The sequence below is a fragment of the Myxocyprinus asiaticus genome, chromosome 1, assembly GCF_019703515.2.
Source record: "Myxocyprinus asiaticus isolate MX2 ecotype Aquarium Trade chromosome 1, UBuf_Myxa_2, whole genome shotgun sequence".
Lineage (NCBI taxonomy): Eukaryota > Metazoa > Chordata > Actinopteri > Cypriniformes > Catostomidae > Myxocyprinus > Myxocyprinus asiaticus.
Window position 1 is genome coordinate 8603813 of NC_059344.1, and position 23420 is coordinate 8627232.

General features: G+C 37.2%; 1 protein-coding gene and 1 long non-coding RNA gene across 5 annotated transcripts in view; one reads left to right on the plus strand and one right to left on the minus strand.

The window, feature by feature from the left end:
* Positions 1-998, plus strand: part of LOC127449150 (uncharacterized) — a 230751-nt gene extending 229753 nt beyond the window's left edge. Inside the window, exon 3 of the long non-coding RNA XR_007898672.1 lies at positions 825-998. This is a non-coding gene — a long non-coding RNA (uncharacterized LOC127449150). The remainder of the gene's footprint in view (positions 1-824) is intronic.
* lrrk1 (leucine-rich repeat kinase 1) overlaps positions 1-23420 on the minus strand; it is a 238663-nt gene that overhangs the window by 202963 nt on the left and 12280 nt on the right. For all 4 annotated transcript variants that reach the window (XM_051711490.1, XM_051711481.1, XM_051711498.1 and 1 more), the window contains 2 exons: positions 18206-18372; positions 5018-5189 (listed from right to left, as the gene is read on the minus strand). In XM_051711490.1, the coding sequence (XP_051567450.1) occupies positions 5018-5189; positions 18206-18372 (339 nt within the window). The remainder of the gene's footprint in view (positions 1-5017; positions 5190-18205; positions 18373-23420) is intronic.

Consider the following 23420-nt stretch of genomic DNA (forward strand, 5'->3'; position numbering starts at 1 on the left):
GGCCTGGCTCACAGTCTTCGCCCAAATTCATCCCAAACGTGCTCTATCGGGTTGAGGTCAGGACTCTGTGAAGGCCAGTCAAGTTCTTCCACACCAAACTCGCTCATCCATGTCTTTATGGACCTTGCTTTGTGCACTGGTGCGCAGTCATGTTGGAACAGGAAGGGGCCATCCCCAAACTGTTCCCACAAAGTTGGGAGCATGGAATTGTCCAAAATCTCTTGGTATGCTGAAGCATTCAGAGTTCCTTTCACTGGAACTAAGGGGCTAAGCCCAGCTCCTGAAAAACAACCCCACACCATAATCCCTCCTCCACCAAACTTCACAGTTGGCACAATGCAGTCAGACAAGTACCGTTCTCCTGGCAACCGCCAAACCCAGACTCGTCCATCAGATTGCCAGATGGAGAAGCGTGTTTCGTCACTCCAGAGAACGCGTCTCCACTGCTCTAGAATCCAGTGGCGGCGTGCTTTACACCACTGCATCTGACGCTTTGCATTGCACTTGGTGATGTATGGCTTGGATGCAGCTGCTCGGCCATGGAAACCCATTCCATGAAGCTCTCTACGCACTGTTCTTGAGCTAATCTGAAGGCCACATGAACTTTGGAGGTCTGTAGCGATTGACTCTGCAGAAAGTTGGCGACCTCTGCGCACTATGCGCCTCAGCATCCGCTGACCCCGCTCTGTCATTTTACGTGGTCTACCACTTCGTGGCTGAGTTGCTATCATTCCCAATTGCTTCCACTTTGTTATAATACCACTGACAGTTGACTGTGGAATATTTAGTAGCAAGGAAATTTCACGACTGGACTTGTTGCACAGGTGGCATCCTATCACAGTACCACGCTGGAATTCACTGAGCTCCTGAGAGCGGCCCATTCTTTCACAAATGTTTGTAGAAGCAGTCTGCATGCCTAGGTGCTTCATTTTATACACCTGTGGCCATGGAAGTGATTGGAACACCTGAATTCAATTATTTGGATGGGTGAGCGAATACTTTTGGCAATATAGTGTATACACACACACACACACACAGATATAAATTGCTATAACTGAATTCTATATTAATACATCAACAAAATTCTAATTTGTGTGACACCATACAAATGTACTACTGTAAGTTCTTCCTTGTCTTGACTTGTTTGGAACACCTCCTGCTCTGTATTTTTACATCACTCAATGTTTCTTTGTCACCCTCATTTGTAAATAATATAAAGCTGTCCGGCTCACTGATAAGGTGCATTTTAGAGCAGCACAATAATGGTTAAAATGATAATCATGATTATTTTGCTCAAAATTTTAACACGATTATTAACCAGATTATTCTGTCATTTGAGAACTGTTGCCACTGCTTAGATATAAATTCTAAATGGAAAAACAAAAATACATTAAACAGCAGCTCATGTTGAACAAGGTGTTAAAACAACAAACTAGTAAATTATTCCTTTTGATAAAAATCAAAGTCATGATAAAAGTCATATTTTGCCCATGCTTTACTGCCTATATAAGAATTACTCTGTCAGGTGTTCACACTTGAATCCTATCTACAAGATAAATGTTTTAAATTATTATTATGAATCTTATTACAATATACATTAGTATATATTTTTGTCATAATTTAGCATTGCCATGCGGTCTCAAGCCTTTATTGCGACGTGTGTGTGTGTTGTTGTGTTTAGTTTGAGTCGACAACAGCTTTGTGCAGAAAATGCTCTAATCTCCTCCTGAGTGCACAAAACCCCAGTGCCATGGGGTTACTTTAGATTTGGTAAAAACTTGTAATGGCCTTACATATTTTGAATTATGCAAACGTGCAATTCAAGTAAATCTGAAGCGCTTTAAATACAACGTGGTCAGCACATTTTAGCAACCCGTGCGAACCGGACTCAGAGCACAGCTGTTCTTTGTATAAAACATAATTAGAGCAAGAGATATAATTAATGTGTATCGAGCACAGAACCACAACCGCATTATGAGCCTCATGTGTAATACAAATTAGAGCTGCGCACATACGAGAAAAATGATACTCGTAAACTGTGGCTCCGTATTTCAGAGAACACTCAAAAGTATAACAGTAGTGAACTTCTAAAGAGAGCATGATAGGTCAGCTGAGGAGAAAATTGACTTCAAAAGAGCTTGTGATTTGGTCTATCATCCGTAGACACAACCTATAATGAAATTGAACAATTTGCAACTTTACCTGGCTTATGATTTCTGCTTGGAAGCTCACTAGTACCTTAGACGGTTATGCTCGCGACCGCGATTAAAATAAGTTTAATTGTGCGGCCCTGTGAATTTCCATCATCAGGCCGAACGGTTCTCAGCATGGTGAGTAACGTTAGCAGACTGATCAATTGTCAGTTATTTTCATTCAAATCCTGATTTCGCAGCACCACAATGGAAAAAGAGATTATAACCGTGCCAATGAATGGTATATGCCATCATACCACCCAGCCCTACTTTGGACATTTGGTAAATAACCAAAAGACAACTGCTTGGGTCACTGCACCAAATCTGCACTCTACTTAGACAATAAAGATCTGAGCTGGTAACTGAAAGGTTGTTGGTTCAAACCCCAGGGGTGGTCCATCAACTCCCATCACTGTAGGCTAGCTATGAGCAAGACACTCAGGTGGTCCCAGGGTCTGTGTACTGCAAGTTGTCTGCAAAATGACCTGTTTTTTGTTTGGTCTGGTGGTGTGGTTTGGGCTGTGGTTTGGGGTGTATATATTTAGCAAGAAGATGAGGTTGATGTTATCTGGAATGAGGTTTAACTTTAAACTTGAGTGCTAGACAAGATGCTGTACAACAAACATAAAATAACACATCCCCCTACAATGAAAACAATTAATGAAAATAAAATGTAAAATAATTTAAATACAAATATAGGAAAAAAGAAAATCTCTAATCAACATAATACAAAGCATCACCAGACAGAAAATAAAAACATAATTGTACTAATGGTGAAAACAAGTTATGAATAAGCCTGAGAAAAAAAAAAATGTTTTAAGAGATGATTTAAATGTAGATAGAGTAGGGAATGATCTAATAAAAAGAGGTAGGGTGTTCCAAAGCTTTGGAGCCCGAACTGAAAAGGCCCTATCACCTTTGGTTTTAATCGTGAATTTGGAACAGTCAATAGCAGCTGAGAGGAGGATCTGAGCATTCTCTGAGAAGATCTGAAATATAAGTAGGAGCAAGTCCATTCAGTGCTTTAAATACAAATACTAAAATCTTAAAATCAACTCTGTATTGAACAGGTAACCAATGAAGTGATGCTAACACAGGCGTGATGTGCTCCCTCTTTTTTGTCCCAGTCAAAAAACGGGCTGCGGCATTCTGTACCAGGTGAGGACTGGTTAATTCTGGCATACAGAGCATTACAGTAGTCTAGCCTGGTTGAGATGAATGCGTGAATGACGGTCTCCAAATCATTAAAAGAAAAGTTTTAAGCTTGCGAAGCCCCTGAACTTGAAAAAAACTGGCTCTGACAACAGTGATTTTATTTATAAAGAAACTACAAAACTTCTCACATGACTCTAAACTTGAATCTGGACCAGCTGCACTAGTAGAATTTAAAGTAGAAAACAGAATCTTAGGGCAGTGAGAATTTTTTTAGATGAAATTGGAGAGATAATTTGCCCTTTGCAAAGAAACAGCTTCCTGGAATTGAGACAGAGTATTTTGCAGAAGTTGATATGAAATTTGTAATTTATCCCTTTTCCATTTTCTTTCTGCCCTTCTGCATTCCTTCCTTAAAGCTCGAACGTCATTGTTAAACCAAGGCTGTTTTTCGGTTTAGTTTTCTTGGATTTGAGAGTGCTAACTACTTTTAAAATCGCTGTACAGGAGGTATTAAAGCTCTTTACCAACTCCTCAACATCTAAAAACTGTGCTGTCAGCGCACTACTACCAGTTGGATAAGCTGGAAAGGCATCCATAAAGTGTACGGCAGTATTGGGGTTAATAGACCGGGAGAGGAGTGTAGAAGGCTGATTAACAGGATTTGAACAGGAAATCAAACAGTCATACATAACCGGCCAGTGGTCGGACAAACCAACATCATTTACAATGATGTTTGTAATGGAAAACCCTGATGATAAGACAAGATCCAGTGTATGACCCAACTTGTGTGTAGGACCAGAGATAGATTGAGTGAGATTAAAAAAGTCTAAAAGTTGTACAAAATCTCTTACAAGAGACTTTGAAGGACAACATAGATGTATATTAAAATCGGTAAGAATCAGCAGGCTATCAGAGCTTGGGACCACATAGGATAAAAAGTCTGAAAACTCCTTTAAAAAGTCATAGTTTGATTTCAGCGGTCTGTATATCAGAGCACAAAGCAAAGGACTAGTTAGTTCGACTTTATATAATAACACCTCAAAGCTAGTGTAAACATCAACTGTTAAAAGCCTACATTTAAACAAGTCACCGCAACGCCCCCACCCCGGCTGGAAGTTCTAGGGCAGCTGAAGTAGTTACAGTTGGCAGGGGAGAGTTCAAATAGAGGACTTAGCTCATTTGCTATGAGCCAAGTTTCAGTAATAAATAAAAAGTCCAGGTTGTTTGATGAGAAGAAATAGTGTAGTAAAAAAGTTTTGTTTGTTTTGTAAGTGATGTGCATGAAAGAAAATATGGTCCATTTTAATTTCTTTTTGACCTCATCAAAATCAAAATAGGAGTTTTGTGACTTTTAGTCCATGTCTATTAGTTTTGAAGACTATGTTAGTGTAGTTCTAAAAGTGGACAAAATATCCCTATAGCATTAAAAGTAATTTTAAAAGGGAAATGTTTGGGAAAACAGACCCAAACAAATTTTGTCCAATCCAATCCCCTTTAGAATGTGAATTTCCACTCTCTTCCTTTTACCACCTGCAATGACTATTGAGTAGCAAATCATGGTTTACGGTCATGACATAAATTTAAGCCTCTTGAAACTAAGAAGTTTAATCAAAGTCTTGTTATGTGATTTCATGGGATCTTTAAGGAAGTGGATTTTGGTTTGCACTTACGTGGGATGGAGTCCAGCAGCTCTCTGATAACTGTCTGATGTCCATAATGTGCAGCCAGGATGGCAGGGTGTTCATCACTGGGCTCCTGGGGAACCACAACTCGTGCATCCTTCAGCAAGAACCGTACGCTCTCCACATCACCATTCTGAGTGGCCACATATAAGAGCTCTAGCTACAAAAAACACACATTAACACACAATTTTCATTTTGGGGTCAACTATCCCTATAATGGTTCAATGCTTTGTCAATGCTTTAATAAGTCAATGTTCTCCAGTTTAAAGTTGACAAAATGCACTGAAAATTAACAGTGGAAATCCTGAAAGCAAGGACCTTGCAAAATAAAATGATATTCTGAATATTATGTATGTATAGTATTAACAATATAGTATTTATATTATGTAAATTGGTACACAGGCCTATACTTATTATTAAAATGAATGATTCACAAGGCAGAAAAAACACATGTAGAGGTAAAATGGAGATGAGAGATATATCAGGAATTTAACAGGATGAAGTACACAGTATAAAGTGTTTCTCTTCACCCTCCAGCTGATCTGGTAGTATTATACAAAAAGATTTCTTGCTATTTCTGCCTTTCTTGTCAAAGTTGCTGTAATATGAAGGAGCACCACGGTGTGACGAGGCAAAAATAGATGGCTCCAATGTCATGCACATCCAATGTAAACAGCTTTGTTGATTACAAACAGAAGCGATTGTTTTATTGTGTTGCTCACTTGCAGAAACATGGTATAGCAATGCACTTCCTTGGCTCACTGCGTGCTTGTCAAGAGACCAATGAGCTGCTGAATGCTGCCCACACGAGTGAGAGAGTGAGACGCAGTATTATTATTATTATAATTAAAACTTGTTACTTTTGAGAAATGTATGATTTTTCACGTTTTATATGCATTTTTGGATTTTAGAAATGTTTGAAGGACCCCAGCACCCCTGATATCTCCAGGCGGCACCCTGGTTGGAAAACAATGGTATACTGCACATTTTGGCAAATGTAGCAGGTAAACCATGAAGTCTATGCTTAAAGAAAACTGGCATACAGTAGGTTATACTGTAGTATGGTATGTATTATGTAATTCCGAGCATAGCCTTTCACTTACGAAAATCTAATTTGCTCAAAACTAAAGAGTTTAAATGAGAATGTCCTATTTACAATCAAGCTCACTGCGGCCAGCACACACTTAAATAATATTTTTTCCAATGAACACACTCTCACTCTCTCTCTCTGTGTGCATGCTGGGAGAGTTTGGGTGAGGGTGCTCATGGGGAGAGAGCGATAGATTGTGGTATTTCTGATGTTCTTTCATGTTTCTACTTTTCAAATTGAATAGAAAAGCTGAAAAATAAGTGAAATAACAGCTTAAAGTTAGTTTTTGAGTTACTAAGAAGTTTTGTGGCAGCCGGGATGGCGTCCCTCCCGGAAGGGGGTGCACCGCCTTTCTCGTTCAGTCACGGCGTCAGGTGTGTGCCTGAACCCGGTGTGACAGTGGAGGATGTACTGATAGCGGTAGGAGAGCAGATTGGATTAGAAAACATCTGCGTTCCAAAGATGGCCGCCGAATGGACTGACTTGCTAAAAACACATTGATAGGAAGAACAATTGTATAATTTAAGTGTTGTTTTATGCATTTTTGAGCAAGATGAGAATAGGAAGAGATTTGTTAATGTTTAATGTTCTGTTATACTGGTATTTAAAAAAAAGCGTCTGTTATACTGGAGTTTTTGTAGTTACCATTATGGTGAAGAATGGCACTTTTGCTTAGGTTGAGGATGGACTTACAGTTACAAGTGATACCAGTAAAGGGAATTCTGATTAATTTCCGCGAACCGGTTCTTTCGGATGGTTCATTTCAATAAATCGGTTCAAAAAAACAATTCAGCGGTTCTTTTACGTCTTCACATAATGACATCACTAGTACGTAATTCTAAAATAAAGCCATATGTGAACACATATTGCTGATTATTACCTTTTTATTCAATTAAGTTATAAAAATAAGGCTGGTTATTGTCATCAGTATTTCATTCTGTGATCCTGATTTTTGAATAGCCTACGACTGACAAATATTGATTACATCTTGTTTAAAGACAGAAATGTGAAGCTTATAATTTTATAAAGGAACACATTAATTCTTCTGTTAAAACACATGTATTATTTGAGCTGTCAAGTTGTTTAAATAATAATTTTTACAGTCATTTTAGGGTTTGTTGACATTACATCATCATGGCAACAAAGGTATAAAACTGGCTATAACTTCGCACAGAAAAGTTTAGTAAGTGATTTTGTCACACTAAAATCATGTTAACATGCATATCCTTTATGTCTTGCTATACTTTTGAAACAGTGAGTATTTTAACGTTCAACAATTGGCCCCCATTCACTTCCATTGTAAGTGCCTCACTGTAACCCAGACTTTTTGCTTCTTTTAAAGAAAAGGAGTGACAAGTCGAAATACATTTTTGTAGTAATCAACATTATGCCACAAATGCTGTCAATAAGTCTTAACTTGTATTGAACCCGGAATATTCCTTTCAATTCCTTTTTTTAAAAAAAGGTTTGACAAACCTAATGTAGTTGAGTTAAAACTACTATAGTACATTAATTTGACCTAATCCAACTAAATTATGTTGGCTCAATGAAACTGACTTGAACTCTGAATAAAAGACATTAAACTTTCTACAATTCAATTCGAGGGTAATTAATTACTTAACATTTTTTAATGTTTTGGAACAGGACCTCCGTTTTCCTCTGCAAATCAAAGTCTATTCATCTAATGAGCATCACATGATCTCACAAGCCGTAAACACGTTTTATTGTAATTTTGTAGGAGGTGGTTGTGTGATGGTAGGTTGATATAATTTTTCCAGTGTTTTAAAAGCAATGAAGCACATTGGACATGGAAGTGTAAACTGAGAACAAGCGTGAATAAAGCTGTGATATTTTAAACTCACGAATATAAATGATAGACAATCTGTATATGCACTAGACCTTCCCTTGGATATTGTATTGCGTATGTGTGCATATGTGACAGGTAGTGACTGAGAGCTTCATTTGAATGCTTTACTGATTAGCTCAGAAAAGCTCAATATGCAGCCTTCTGCTTTTCAATCAACAAGTGAAATTTCAAGAAAATTTTAACTGTTCTTTTCTCACTATAAAAAGTGGTGCAGGCACTTATAGTTTCTCTATCATGGCTAAGAATAAACTTCTTTATTTATAGCTAATAGAATTAGGCCTGTCTCACACATCTCACATTTGCAACAGTGGTGCATACTGTAGGCCTATTTATTTTGACACCTACATAAACAAATTAAAAGCACTCGCACTGCATTTGTTTTTTTCTCCCCAATTTGGAATGTCCAATTCCCAATGCGCACTAAGTCCTCGTGATGGCGTAGTGACTCGCCTCAATCTGGGTGGCGGAGGACGAATCTCAGTTGCCTTCGCATCGGAGACCGTCAATCCACGCATCTTATCACGTGGCTTGTTGAGCGTGTTACCGCAGAGACATAGTGCGTGTGGCGGCTTCACGCTATTCTCCACGGCATCCATGCACAACTCACCACGTGCCCCACCAGAGCGAACCACATTATAGCGACCACAAGGAGTTTACCCCATGTGACTCTACCCTCCCTAGCAACCGGGCCAATTTGGTTGGTTAGGAGACTTAGCTGGAGTCAATCAGCACGCCCTGGATTCAAACTCGCAACTCCAGGGGTGGTAGTCAGCATCTTTACTCGCTGAGCTACCCAGGCCCACTCGCACTGCATTTGCTTAAACCACATTAGTTTGTCTATCATTTAAATCAGTGAGTGTAAAATATCACCGCTTTATTCACACTTGCTCTCAGTTTACACCTCCACGTCCAATGTGTGAAGTGTCCTTATATGTTTTTAAAACACTGGAAAAATTATATCAACCTACTATCACACATCCACCTCCTGTACAAAACTACAATGATATGTGTTTACAGCTTGTGAAAACATGTGAAGCTGATGAGATGAATAGACTTTGATTTGCAGGTATTTCAAATGACATTTTTGTGTTTTTAGCATGTCGCAACATGTTTTGCCTGTACATCTGTCCTGCCCTGGGGTTATGCATCTGCTGTTGGTAGGCTGTATGGCTATAACAATAAAACAAATGAAAGCAGAGGTTCTGTTCCAAATCCTAGTGAGCTACTACACAGGCCGAATTATGACAGTCTGTGATGAAAAAAAAAATAAAGGCAGCTAAAGCATTAATACACGGCTTGTATATTTCTTTGTTCACAATATCGTGATTACAGACAAGGCTAAAGGGCATTACAGCCTGTGGTCAGTGAGCGTGCTGTAATGCTGCACTGTAAATACTGTACCAGGTCTCTAATGAGGTCATAAGTGATTGATGGTGTGACTGTAATGGCTCCTAACTGGCCATCAGTTTACAAACCCACACCTGAGCCTCTGCTTCAGGCTGTCTGCAGATTAAAATTGTCCTGTTCAAACTCAGTTGAAATCAGTTTGTTATTGAGCTTACTGTAGTTAGAAAAAGATCTATGGCAAATATTTCTGTGTCAGTGAGAAAAGTTGAGTTTATGTTTGCAATAAAACACATGGGTAATGTTCAGAATGAAATGCCAGCATACTAGTATGTGAAACATAGTTGCCACATGACCTTATTAGATTGCATATTTAAAGCAGAAATGTGTAATTTTTGCACTGCTGGCACCACCAAACACAGTTACAAAAATAAACACTTTTCAAACAGCCTTCCGTATGTGACCCCCATCTGCTGTTAACTGAACAAACAAATAGTGCCGCACCAAACTCATGCCATTGGCTGAGTCGATGTTGCTGTGTCGGGATGGACAGGCCCCTCAAAAACAAACAGAGGAATTTTAATGTGCCTTATAGGCACAAGAGTTTACAGTTTTTGAAAAAAATTAACCTACATATGGCTTACTTATAGTTGTCTCTGCATATTAAGCTAGGATATGAGAAAGTATTTAGACATCGAAAAAGCTTAAAAGCTTAAAAACGTAATAAAAAACGTCAGCTTTAAATCAGCGTCTTGGAAATAAATATGGCTATTTTGCATTTATTGAATGTAGATGTATTCCGTACAGCGTGCACTGATTGTACAGTATATTGCACATTTTGGCAAATAAATAAATATGATTTGCAGTTTTCATGCTAATCCTCATTTTGCTATGTTTTGCATGTTGAATTCAGCAGGAAATATGCTGAAAATGCACTATAAAGCCAATTTATCAACATGAATATTTGTAATATGCGCTCTTATGGACGGATGGCTCAAGGCTGGTAACTACAAAGTTGCAAGTTGGAGTCCCCCAAGGAGCAGACCAGCAGCCATTATGACTATTGTGTCATTCAGAAAGATACTTAATGCCAGGTTGCTCCAAATTGGCCTAATTGTCCATGTAAAAAGTGTGCTGTAAGTGGCTTTAGATAAAAGTATCTGCCAGGGCTCAACACAGGGGCATCGCCAGGGCAAAACATTCTTATTTTGGTGTAGCCCCGTAGAGGTTGACCGACAGTGGATTTTACCAATACTGATAACTTAGTTGGGCAGTACCTGCCGATAACCGATAAATCAACCGATAGTTTTTAAAATTGACACTGAATGAAAAAATAACACTCAAAGTAAAATAGTACTGAAGTTTATTACAAAAATAAACAGTACTGACTGAACCATGAAAATGATTAAATATATTAATATTAATATATAAACTAATATTCTAATTTTAAAATCAGCTGATTTTTAAATTGATGTTGTTTCCTTAGTCCACAAGAGGGTGCAATAAATACATAAACCATTCAGCACCGTTATATTATTGCACTGAACATTCCTATCCTGGCTGTTAAAAAAGAGCATTTCATTTTCAACTAATGTGCATAAAATAAATAAAAAGTTTTAGTCTGTCCATATTCTCAAATGTTAAGTCAAAAGTAAAATGAGGGGGAAAAGTACTTCAATAGACAGTTCACATGGTGTTACATTTGCACTGATTCCTGGAGAATGTCTGAAGAAGCTGGAGAGTCTGGAGAATAGCATATGATTTATAGACAGTTGGAAGAGTTTTTGGGGTAGACCTGACCTGCTAAGAGAGATGGACTGCATCCCTCCAGGGAAGGTGCCGCTCTCCTCTCTAGTTATTTGGCTCATAGTCTTAATAATGATAGTATTTGACAAACTGGGGCCCAGGTCAGGAAGCAGACAAACTGGTTAATCAGAATGTCTGCTAGCTGCCTTGAGATGTCACACAGGTCACAAACTACAACACATAGAGACTGTATCACCCAGATATCACAGAGACTATGTCTGTTTCCCGAACTACCAAACACAAAACTCTCACTAAATCATTTAGAAAATTTTTTATTAAGGTCAAACTTGGAAAAAAAAAAGAAAAAAAAAAGTAAAAATAATTGAAGATAAACATCAAATAAAGGTTGGGCTATTAAATATTAGATCTCTTTTTACCAAAGCACTAATTGTAAATGAAATTATTACAAATCATAGTTTGGATGCATCTGTTTGACTGAAACCTGGCTTAAACCAGATTAATATATTAGTTTAAATGAATCTACTCTCCCAGGTTATTGTTATTAGCATGAGCCTCGTCTGAAGGGTCGAGGAGTAGGTATTGCTACAATTTACAGTGAAGTTTTTGGTGTTACTCAGAGGATAGGATATAAGTTTAAGTCTTTTGAACTAATAATGCTTAACATGACACTGTCAGATATAAATAAAAACATTTTGCCCTTGCTACAGTATATAGATCACCCAGGCCTTACTCTGGTTTCCTTGGTGAATTTACAAATTTTCTATCAGATCTAGTAGGTAATGTAGATAGAGCTTTAATTGTTGGTGACTTTAACATTCACATAGATAATGAAAATGACACACCGGGATTAGAATTTATCGATATTCTCAACTCTATTGGAGTCAGACAAAATGTGACATGACCAACTCATCGCCATAATCATACGCTAGATTTAATTCTGTCATTTGGAGTAGATATTGATACTATAGAAATTCTACCGCAGAGCGATGACATCTCAGATCATTACCTCGTCTCTTGTTTGTTGCGGTCAGCTAATGTCACTCAATCTACACCACGCTATCATTCAGGTAGTGAACTATTCTTTCGACCACTAAAGACAGCTTCACTAATAATCTTCCAGAATTGTCTCACATACTCAGTAAGCCAAAAAGTCTAGAAGAACTTGTTGTAATAAAGTATAAATACAGTCTTCTCTAGCACTCTTGATAGTGTTGCTCCCCTTCGATTAAAGAAAATTAAAGAAAAAAGCCTCGCACTGTGGTACAATGATCACACTCTTGCACTCAAGAGAGCAGCTCAGAAAATGGAGTGCAAAAATTAGAGGTATTTTGTGGTGCATGGAAAGATAGTGTCTGAAGCTACAGATAGGCACTGAAAGCTGCCAGGTCAGCATATTTTAGCAAACTAAAAGAAAATCACCACAACAGTCCTAGGTGTTTATTCAGTACTGTGGCTAAATTGGTTAGGAATAAAGCATAGACTGAACCAGATATTCCGTCGCACCACGATAGTAATGACTTCATGAATTTTTTTTACCGATAAAACTGAAATAATCAGAAATAAAATTGGAACTATGCTATCAACTGTCACAGCACCTCAGAAAACTTTTGCTCATGAGCAACTTCAATCCTTCGGTGTCATAGGTCATGAAGAGCTAACAAAACTTATTAAAAAAATCAAAAGCCACAACATGTATGTTAGATCCAATACCAACTAAGCTCTTAAAAGAGGTATTCCCAGTAATCTCAGAACCTCTTCTTAATATTATTAACTCCTCGCTATCCTTAGGACATGTCCCAAGAAACTTTAAAATGGCAGTTATCAAACCGCTTATTAAGAAGCCACAGCTTGATCCTAAAGAATTGGATAATTACAGACCGATTTCAAATCTACCATTTGTTTGAAAATACTAGAAAAGGTAGTGTCCTCCCAACTATGTTCCTTTCTACAGAGAAATAGAACATATGAAGAATTTCAGTCAGGATTTAGGCCCGATCACAGTACAGAGACTGCATTTATCAGAGTTACAAATGGCTTGCTCTTATCATCTGATCCCAGCTGCATTTCTCTTCTAGTGCTTTTAGATCTTAGTGCTGCCTTTGACACGATAGATCACTACATTCTCTACATTTTCCAGCCTATCGAATAGGCTGGAAAATTATGTTGGCATTAGTGGACTTGCATTAGCATGGTTTAGGTCCTATTTAGCAGACAGCTACCACTTTGTACGTGTAAACGAGGAATTGTCAAATCAAACAAAAGTTAAATATGGAGTGCCACAGGGATCAATTTTAGGACCTCTGCTTTTTTCCTTATACATACTTCCTCTGGGAGATATTATCAGGAATGATGGAATACATTTCCACTGTTATGCCGACGATACCCAACTTTATAGTGAACTCAAAGACTGGATGGCCAGAAATTTCCTTCTTCTCAACTCCGACAACTCCGGTTTTTGGTCCAATGATTGGACCAAAAACCTAAAAATAAGCAGCTAAAATATAATTTGACTCTCGATGGATGGTTACGTCGTCTTCTACTGCAAAGAACTTAGGTATTATATTTGATATAAATCTGTCCTTTGAAAATCTAATTTCCAAAGTTTGTAGAACAGCATTCTTCCCCCTGAGAAATATTGCTAAATTATGACACATGCTCTCTGTTGCCAATGCCAAAAAACTAATTAATGTGCTCATGACCTCCAGACTAGATTATTGTAATGCATTACTGGGAGGATGTCCAGCAAGTTCAATAAATAAACTTCAATTGGTTCAAAATGCAGCTGCCAGAGTGCTGACTAGAACCAATAAATATGATCATATTAGCCCCATTCTATCATCATTACTTTGGCTACCTGTTAAATTTCAAATTCATTTTAAAATTCTGTTAACTACATACAAAGCTTTGAATGGTCTAGCTCCACAGTACTTAAGGGACCTTCTGACAGACTATATTCCGTCACGTTCATTACGATCACAAAATTCTGGCTTGTTAATAATTCTACGAATATCAAAATCCACAAAAGGAGGTAGATCCTTTTCATACTTGGCTCCTAAACTATGGAATAGTCTCCCTAACACTGTTCAGGATGCAGACATACTCACTCAGTTTAAGTCTAGACTAAAGACTCATCTATTTAGCCAGGCATACACCTAATTTATCCTTCATCTCACAATAAGGCTGCTTTAATTAGGTCTGCCGGAAACGGAAACTTCCATCATGATCTATAACTCTGCATAAATTGAATGGCATCTACGCTAATTTGAATTTTTTTTTTTTTGTTTGTTTCCATGTCTCAACCTTGGGATTCATATCCCAAGGTTACCAGAGCCAGACAGATCCAGCTCTGTTCCTGCTTGGTGTCGGACTTCACTGCTACGTGTCACTTAAAGATGACGACAAACTATAGCCGGTGCCAGCCAGACATCACTTCAGTCTTTTGACTTCAGAGGATGAACTGATGCCAACTCCAACTGTAAGACATGGGATACTTCATATGCCACTGCCTGAACCTTGGATTTAGGATGGACCCCACCGAACCTCACCGAAATGACCTGCAGGTTGAACTGCGATGCACCTCAATCTCTGCCTACATCACCTTTGTTTATTGATGGACTACACTCTTGAAATAGAATACATAAGACTATAATTTATTGCCAACAAAAGTCGTCATCAGCCAATTTACAAAGGACAATGCATCAATGTGAACTTCTGCAGTTAATCCAGGATGGACTTCAAAGACATTAGTCATTAATCTTAAAGACCTTAACGCTTGCTTAATTTACAAATTTAAAACCATGACTTGTGTAACGGGATAAAAAAATTTTTTTAAAAAAAGAACATTTAATTTAAAAAGTTTTGATGTGTGAATTCCATAAAATAAGGTATTTGGTTATATTCTTTGGTGTTTGAGGGCTCCCCTCCTGTGGCTATTTATGGTACTGCAGACATTGTATTTTGTCACTCTTCTCTTAGCGTACCGCAGCAGATTCGAGTATAGCTGCTGTAGGTATGTACGGTTATTCACGCTCTAACTCATTAACAAAATAATTGTGATAATGATATGTTTTAAGTGAATCTTTTCGACGCAGTTGCTTGCGTACATGTATTTGAACAGATATATAATGTATTTAACACTTTAACATGGTTATTGAGATCATTACAAATGTATTGAATTTCCTCGTGTGTCACACGAGCGGGAACGAGTTCATTTCTTGTGGTCATTGTGTCAATGTTTTAACATTCTGACAATTATTGGTATTATGAGTTGAGTGAATGTGTAATTTCTATTTTTCTAGTATGTTATGAATGTCTGCCGTAATCGGTCTTCAGCCAACCTGATTTGTACTTCTTTTTTCTGTCAAAAAGTTATGTTGCTTTTGTGTTCATTTTGTTATAAATGTTGATTAATGGTATTTAGCAATTTATATTGTTTTCCCATTATTGTTTACAATTTATCGTCCTGTACTAGTACACCATGTTATTAATTACAGGTATATTGTTACGGTTTTCATGTACTGTTACTATGTGTTTTATATGAGTAATATGAGTTTGGCTGTACCGCAGCAGATTTGAGTGTAGCCGCTGTAGTATTTTATGAATATCTGCAGTAATCTGTCTTCAGCCAACCTGATTTGTACTTCTTTTTTCTGTCAAAAAGATCAATTTTCAAAGTTGAAAGAACCCCATGTGTGAGTGTGTCTATCCACATCCGTTATACTTGCACTGCACATCAATAACTAATATTGGCATTATATTCATGTTGTTTAGCCAGAGGGGAACTGGCCCCCACAGTGAGCCTGGTTTCTCCCAAGGTTATTTTGCTCCATTAACCAACATCTTATGGAGTTTCGTGTACCTCGCCATAGTCGCCTTCAGCTTGCTCACAGGGGTTCTAAATACAATTATTATTTAATTTCTATACACAATTTACAATCATATTTAATCAAACTACACAATGATTAATCTTTATAGATATTACAGTTTAATTTTTTGTTAATGCACGATTTCCTGTAAAGCTGCTTTGAAACTATGTGTATTGTGAAAAGCGATATACAAATTAAAATGAAGACTTGATTCCTACTACTCCAGACTCAAGCTTCATAATAACAGCGAAATACATTGTATTTTATTCAGTACAATTGTATGTAGGGTAGCAATATTCACAGATAGCAGTAGTATTCGGCTGAACTCGGTGGTGAAGCAGCTCATACTATGAGCCCAGGCCAGGGGCTGTTCAAACAGACGGAACACAACAGACTGGAAACAAATGCGAGGATCTTGAGGCACACATTTCCAAGTTGAACATCTTTCCTGACAAAGCATTTAAACAACTCATTGCTTAACCTGAGACATGCTTATAAGAGACCAAGACGCAACGGCCAAAGACCTCCACCAACTGTAAGGGGCTGGTCACACCGAACACTTTTGCAACCATCCATTTGTTTTTCTATGTAAACACGTGCTAAAGAATGTCTTTGTTTTCCTTTGTTTTTGTTTGTTCAGCGTATCATGCAGGACCGCTGTTTTTTAGATGATGTATCTAATTAAAAAGAACTTTAAAAGCATATTGAGACACCTGTCTTCTGTTAAACTGTATTTGTTGCGCTGTGTCTAGCCTTTTTTAGCAGAAGAATGTGATCGATCTGAAGTCATTGTATTACAGTGAGGATAACAGTTTTTAATTGAAATCAGATGCGTTTCTGATTTGTTTATACGTTTCTCTCTGCTGCATGAAGATATTAATTTGCTTTCTCTAATGAATGCATACACGTGACCAACTGGACATAAACTAATGCCAATAGATGGTAATAGATGGTAACAATCATGATATTTAAACATTTGGGTAGGACATTGTTCTAACCGCTTGAGGTTTGCTTTAATGTTAGCGTCCTCTCAGCCTTGTCGGCAAACATACTGCTCTATTAATGCAGCATCTAGTCAACAAATTAATTACTTTATAATGATATGACAACGTGTACTGTATACATACCTTTTTGTTTATGTTTTAAATCCACATCTGCAGTGTTCCGCTCCATGCAGAGTGTAGTCTCACGTGTCAAAACAAATACCACAAGGCATCAGTGAAGTGATTTTTTTAGCGGCCTCTAGAGGCGAAATCTCATACCATATAATGACAGCGGATCCTTCCCAGCCGCACCAGCACCAGACGCAACGGGGAAAAACTATTGGTATGGATTTCTGATGATAACTGATAGTTCCAGAAATTTGTTATTGGTGCCGATTAATCAGCAAAACCAATATAAAGGTCAATCAATATAGCCCCGAACAGTTTTTCATGTCACACTCATGCGAAAACCAGGCTTCAGGTCTTTCAGATCAACTGCCCAGGTGTTGTGTGGATTTAATTACATTAATCTGGCATTCGGTGCTTCATACCTGCTAAATTCTTCACAATTTTACATCATTAACATTAACAGTGGTATTTTGATATTTATACATTTGTTATATTTAAATAAACTTTTAGGAGGTGTCTTATAGACTTCAAATTTATTACAGTGGCAGTTGTAGTTTAAGCTTCTAAATATGTTTAGGCTACTACCTTTTTATAACAAATACTATAATTTATTATGTGTATTTCTTTTTTTTTTTTTTTAAGAAAGCCTAGCAACCTAACCACTCTAATGAGGATCCATCCATGGTCTTACCTGTGCTAATATTGCATTACACTGTAAATATAAGGGCAAGAATATAATTACATTATGTTGAGCCTGATATGCTAGACAACTCTTTACCTACAATGTGTATACTCATTTACAATTAATAGGCAATCTGAGCAAACATACATCTGGTCTATACTGTGCGTCAATGCCAAGTCGGCAAGATGTCTCTATGCGGCCATTCAGATCAAGCATATCTGGATAAGATTGTAGAATGTTGTTTTGTTGATGTCACGGAAAGCCCATCTGCAACCCCCAAATTCAAAACTTGTTTTGGCGCCACTGCTGCAGACCAGCATACCAGCTTCCAAAACACAACATATGCTGCTCCTCTCAGCAGGGAAGCTTTACAGTGCACCATAATTTCATGTTTATGCATGGAACAATTTTTCAAAGCACTGTTCTACAAAGTCAGCAAACAAACTTACCCCATCTAGTTGACCTCCGCTGTTATTGTCACAGGACAGGCGGATTAGCTCCCGTGCCCTCTGATCCTCGCCATCCTTATAGGCATCCTGGATGTTCTTTAAAGTGGGCAACTGACTCAAGGGAACGCTGCCAATCACCGATTGCTTGGTTCCCATCTCCACAATGCCTGCGATTGGGCATAGCCACCCCAAACAAACACACAAACAAGCAAAATACTGAGTAAACAGGTGTGAAAATTCTCAAGCTCATGCTAAAGCTAAGACGACGCGATGGGAAATGAGCTCTAGATACAGGAGGACATGGAGCAGCTGGGAATCAGGTCAGCCTCATAAAGAATTCACATGCCTCTCCTCCCGGAGTGGAGCGTGTGTATTTTCGGAGCTGTGCTTTGCCACATTCGCCTTTGATGTAAAGAAGACCTGAAGTGAGGTCTGGAAGCTCTGGGGTTACAGGATGAATAGTGATACTTATGATTGTAATACACTGCAGCAGTGATTAACTAAGAATGTATGATTTGCACACATACATATACTCAAACACAGAGATGATAAAGCACCCTAAAAGTAAAAAACAATATTGACCTTATTTACTTGTTCCTTGTCCTATTATGTAATCAAAGTAAATTTTTGTCTTTGAAATATTTAATTAAAATTAATATTAACATTATAACTTGCTCTGCCTCTTAAACAACCTTTTTGGCTGATGTCACGCATCCCTCTTACCACATTCCATTCCTATGTGTAACACTTAATTTTCACAATCCAATTCATTCTTGATGGAAAAAATCAAGTACCACCCTGTTTCACTCAGAAATATGTTGGATTACAGAAGCAGTATTTTGAATGCCGTGTCCATATCCAAAAGAAAACACACACGCAAAAACACATAATGGACACGAAACACAGGGAAAAATCGGTTAATGTGAAAAAAACATTAGTTTTTCTATAAAATACAAATGAAGGTATTTTATAATATCTTAGTAAAGTGACAGTTGATGAGATTAAACAGACAAACGCACTGTCTATCTGCACACATGATGACTACATCAGTTCACCTTAATATACACCCAAAAAATATCCCTATTTTGTCCTCCTCATGTTACTCCAATCCTGTAAAATTCCATGGAACAGAGTATAAATGTGATTTTAGTGCTACGAGCTATTGTGTGGCTTTAGACAACTTGACATACAGTAGCCTACAGTATAAAAGTCACATGGACTATTTTATGCTGCTTTAATTGACATTTTGTTGAACTTCTTTTGTTCCACAAAAGAAAAATCATACAGGTTTGAAATGACATGTGAGTAAAGGGTGAGTAAATAATGACAATATTTATATTTGGTTGAACTATTCTTCTGACAGTCTATTTTAATATTTAGCAACACTTATTACACCTAATAATTCATTGACAATGTTCTGGGAGATAAGAGGCTAGACTAACGTGTGAGGGAGCGTGATGATATCATCAAACCAAGGAGGCAGGGAGGGTCAAATCAATCGTTATCTCCTATTATTCACATTACTCAAGTCGACCCTTTAAATATTATCTGGCAAATGTGGTCATTGGCAGCTGCTGCTCCATTAAGAACAGGTCAGCTCAGATGTAAAAGAGCCAGACTTTCAGGTACTGTAAGTGCCAGTATGCCTGTACACTTTAATAGAAGGGGCCCATATGAATAATTGAGAATGCTTTTTTGATGAGCTGCTGGAGAAAGCCTGAGGGAGGGTAACCATTAGAACAAATCCAGTCTGCATCAATACAGTCTCTGACTCTCGGCTTTGCTCCTGTCCTGCCGGACATTTTCAAGACAATTACAAAATAATAGAATAGAATGTATATAGATATATTTTTTATGTTTTGTTTTATATTTTGTTTCATATATCAAAGAGATGATGCAACAAATATAGAACAGGATTCATTTCTTCCACACTGAAATTTCATGAGACACAACTGGCTGTCAAACACATAGAGCTACACATAGCTACACATAAATTACACATATATATATTTTCTCAGGCACTTTTAATTAGAGTCTAATTAGATGCACAGCTTACAGAATTTCAGCAGTACACTCAAATGACAATAGCAAATCACCTTCTATTTATCGAAGAAGCAACGTGGAAGTAATGTCAAATGTAAATCAAGTTAATTACTGAAACATCAACCACACCATGAGTAAGAAATAGCATGTATAAGAAGTATGTATATGTGCATATGGAATACTGATAATTTACCATTGTCACACAGAAAATCAACATAATATAGAAGTCATTAATATCAATACAGTACTTAATTGTATTGTAATAGACAAAGAAATATATATCCTGTGATAGTAAACTAATGTACAAATATATGAAATAATCTAATTTATAAATGGAAGCGCAAAAAATAAGTGACACTATTACATCTCACACTATTATATCTTGAGTCTCTAAAAATATATATTTTTTGCAATTTTGCCTTTGTTTTCTTTTTTGTTACACTATTCAAAAGAGAAAGGTTGAGGAATACTAGAGGTGTGGGCATTACTTAAAAACAAAACAATGGATGAGGTATGGGGGGTGGAATGAGGTCCCGAGGTATGCATTAAAGTGTTAAGACATCATAGGCACACTCCCGATAAACTAAAATAAAAATGAAACATGATATAAAAATAAAGAATTATATAAATGATTTTCTTCGTTGTACTTATTTAGTGAAAATTTCTTAAACATTAAAATATTAAAATATTTAGTAAACATTTTGCTGATGTTTACTTCAATTAAACATTTTATTTACACATTTTATTTACAATCTACTTGGCAACAATGGCTGTTTGGTTGGAATTATGGTTCTGTTAGTGGTTTCACTTACTAACAGAAAAAAACACCCTTTTAACCATTTCAGAGAAAATATTAATATCCAAGATAAATATCAAATGTCATCAAAAGGATTAAATCTACTGAGATATATTTTTAGTTATATGTCTTAGCCCTAGACATGACAAAGGTAAGCTTTTTAAAAAAAAAATTGTTTTCTCAAAAACCACTTATACACTACTTTAAGATAAACAGTAAATGAAAACGGTCAACTTGTGGGTGATTAAATCAAATTCATCAACAGTTCTTCTCTTTTCCCTTCTTTTTTTAGGTTAACTAACTGTTAGCACAAACACTATGTGCTACAAATACAATGTATCAAGATCATGTGACAAATTAGACAATGTGAGGGACATCAACACAGATGAGGTGACTACACAGATAAGAAAGTAAAAGAAAATAAAGACTACTTTGCTGTTAAAATTCTGTTATCTCTCTTATCAGTTAAGTGAATCAAATCACTGAATTTGAAACTTTAAAATGAAAGAATGATTGAAATATTATTACTTCAGTTTACACAGTTCCCTGCATTACTTGATTTTGACTGGACAATCACAGAATTCTGCAGTCTATTATTTTAGTATAATGACTGCTAAACTGCATAACTGACCATTGTCCCAGGCAATCAGTTTCCTACATAGCTATGCAGTCAATGAAATTATTTCAACTCAAATCAATATTTCATGTACATTTATTTATTATTATTATTATTTTATAAGGAGCAATGTAACAAGCAGGGTAATGTACAGTCTGCTGGTCATTATTGTGACGCTTTATGACTTTCTAACTGTACCGTATCTCTTACCTTAACCCAAGTTGCACTTTAATAATGACCTGAAACATAGGAAAACCTCAACATGCAAACATATTAGCCTTAAATAAAACATACCTTATCATTCTGGAACGATCTATCCAGCAATCATTTTATTACTATCCGTCAGTACAAGGCAATGCTCTCCAGCTCCTATCAGCACAACCCCGGCTCTGTGGCTATAGAAAAATGGCAGCAAGGAATGATGCTCTCACGGAATGAACATTCCTGTCTCTCTATTTGTCTCTCCACCCTCCGTTTTGTCCTTAATGGCAAGGGTAGCTTACACTGCAAACTCTTTCCCCCCTCCACACACATTAAAGAGTGAAACCCAACCCTCCGTGGCCCACTGGTGTGGGTATGTTCCTCCCTAGAGGAGCTCAGATCATGTGTGCTCCTGCTGTTACGGCTTCAGCGAGCTCATGCAGTGCAAAGCCAGATTAGCACACTGGCCTTTTTCTGCAGCATTATACACACTCAATCACAGATAGATACGTGACAAAACAGAGACATGAGGTGTGGAAATGAGCCACACCGCTCTAACACAGTGAGGATATATACACAGAGCATACCAGGATGCATACCAAGTCACTGTTACCAATGGCAACGGTGTTGCTGATGCTGAGCTGTCAGAAAAAGGAAACCCAACACCTACAGCATTAAGACATTTCACCTTTGTGGGGTTAATGATGCTTGATTCATCTGTTTTCTGCCATAATGTAACCCAGTATTAAAAAGATTCACCCAAAAAATGAATATTCTATCATCATTTGCTCACCCTTATGTTGTTCCTCACATGTGTGACTATCTTCTTTTCTTTTGTGTTTACATGTAACACTGAATGCATTAAAACTGAATGCACTATTGTGCCTGATTCATTGGTGCACATTACTCCAAATAAAAAATAAAGTCTTTGTTCTTTGTAATCTTTCATGAAAATGGAATAACTTGCTCTGCCTCTGAAACTGCTTTCTGACATCACAAATCCCTCTTACTTTACAAACCTCTTGCTTCCAACCAATTTGCTCCATATGGTATGTAACATCAAATAACTTTTTCACATTCCAATCAATTTAACAGCCCTGGGAACTTAATATAAAATAAATATTACCCAAAACAGCTTTGTATACTTAAAATGGCCATACTATATAGGTATGTAATTTCATTCTAAAATTAAAAATCTAACATTCCAAACTGAGCATACTGTATGTGAGAGAAAATGATGTATGTGGCTATCAACACCTAACTGAAGATTGGCTGACTTTCAGTTCTTTTTTTCTATATATACCCTGAAGAGTGAGAAGTGCCTCAAACCATAACTGTGCCATAGATGTTGTCTTTCCTTTCAGCAGGGTGATGAGAAACTTTCATTATAAATGCTGTTTCTTACATGGCATGACCAACAAATATATCATAACATTGTTGAAGAGTTATCAGTGAGTTCTGTGTTGATGATAGAGTGTCGCTCAGAGAGAAATATAAACCTTAATTCATAGAGCAGTATGATTTTGAACAATGACTGGTTCAAAAACTGGTCCACTATA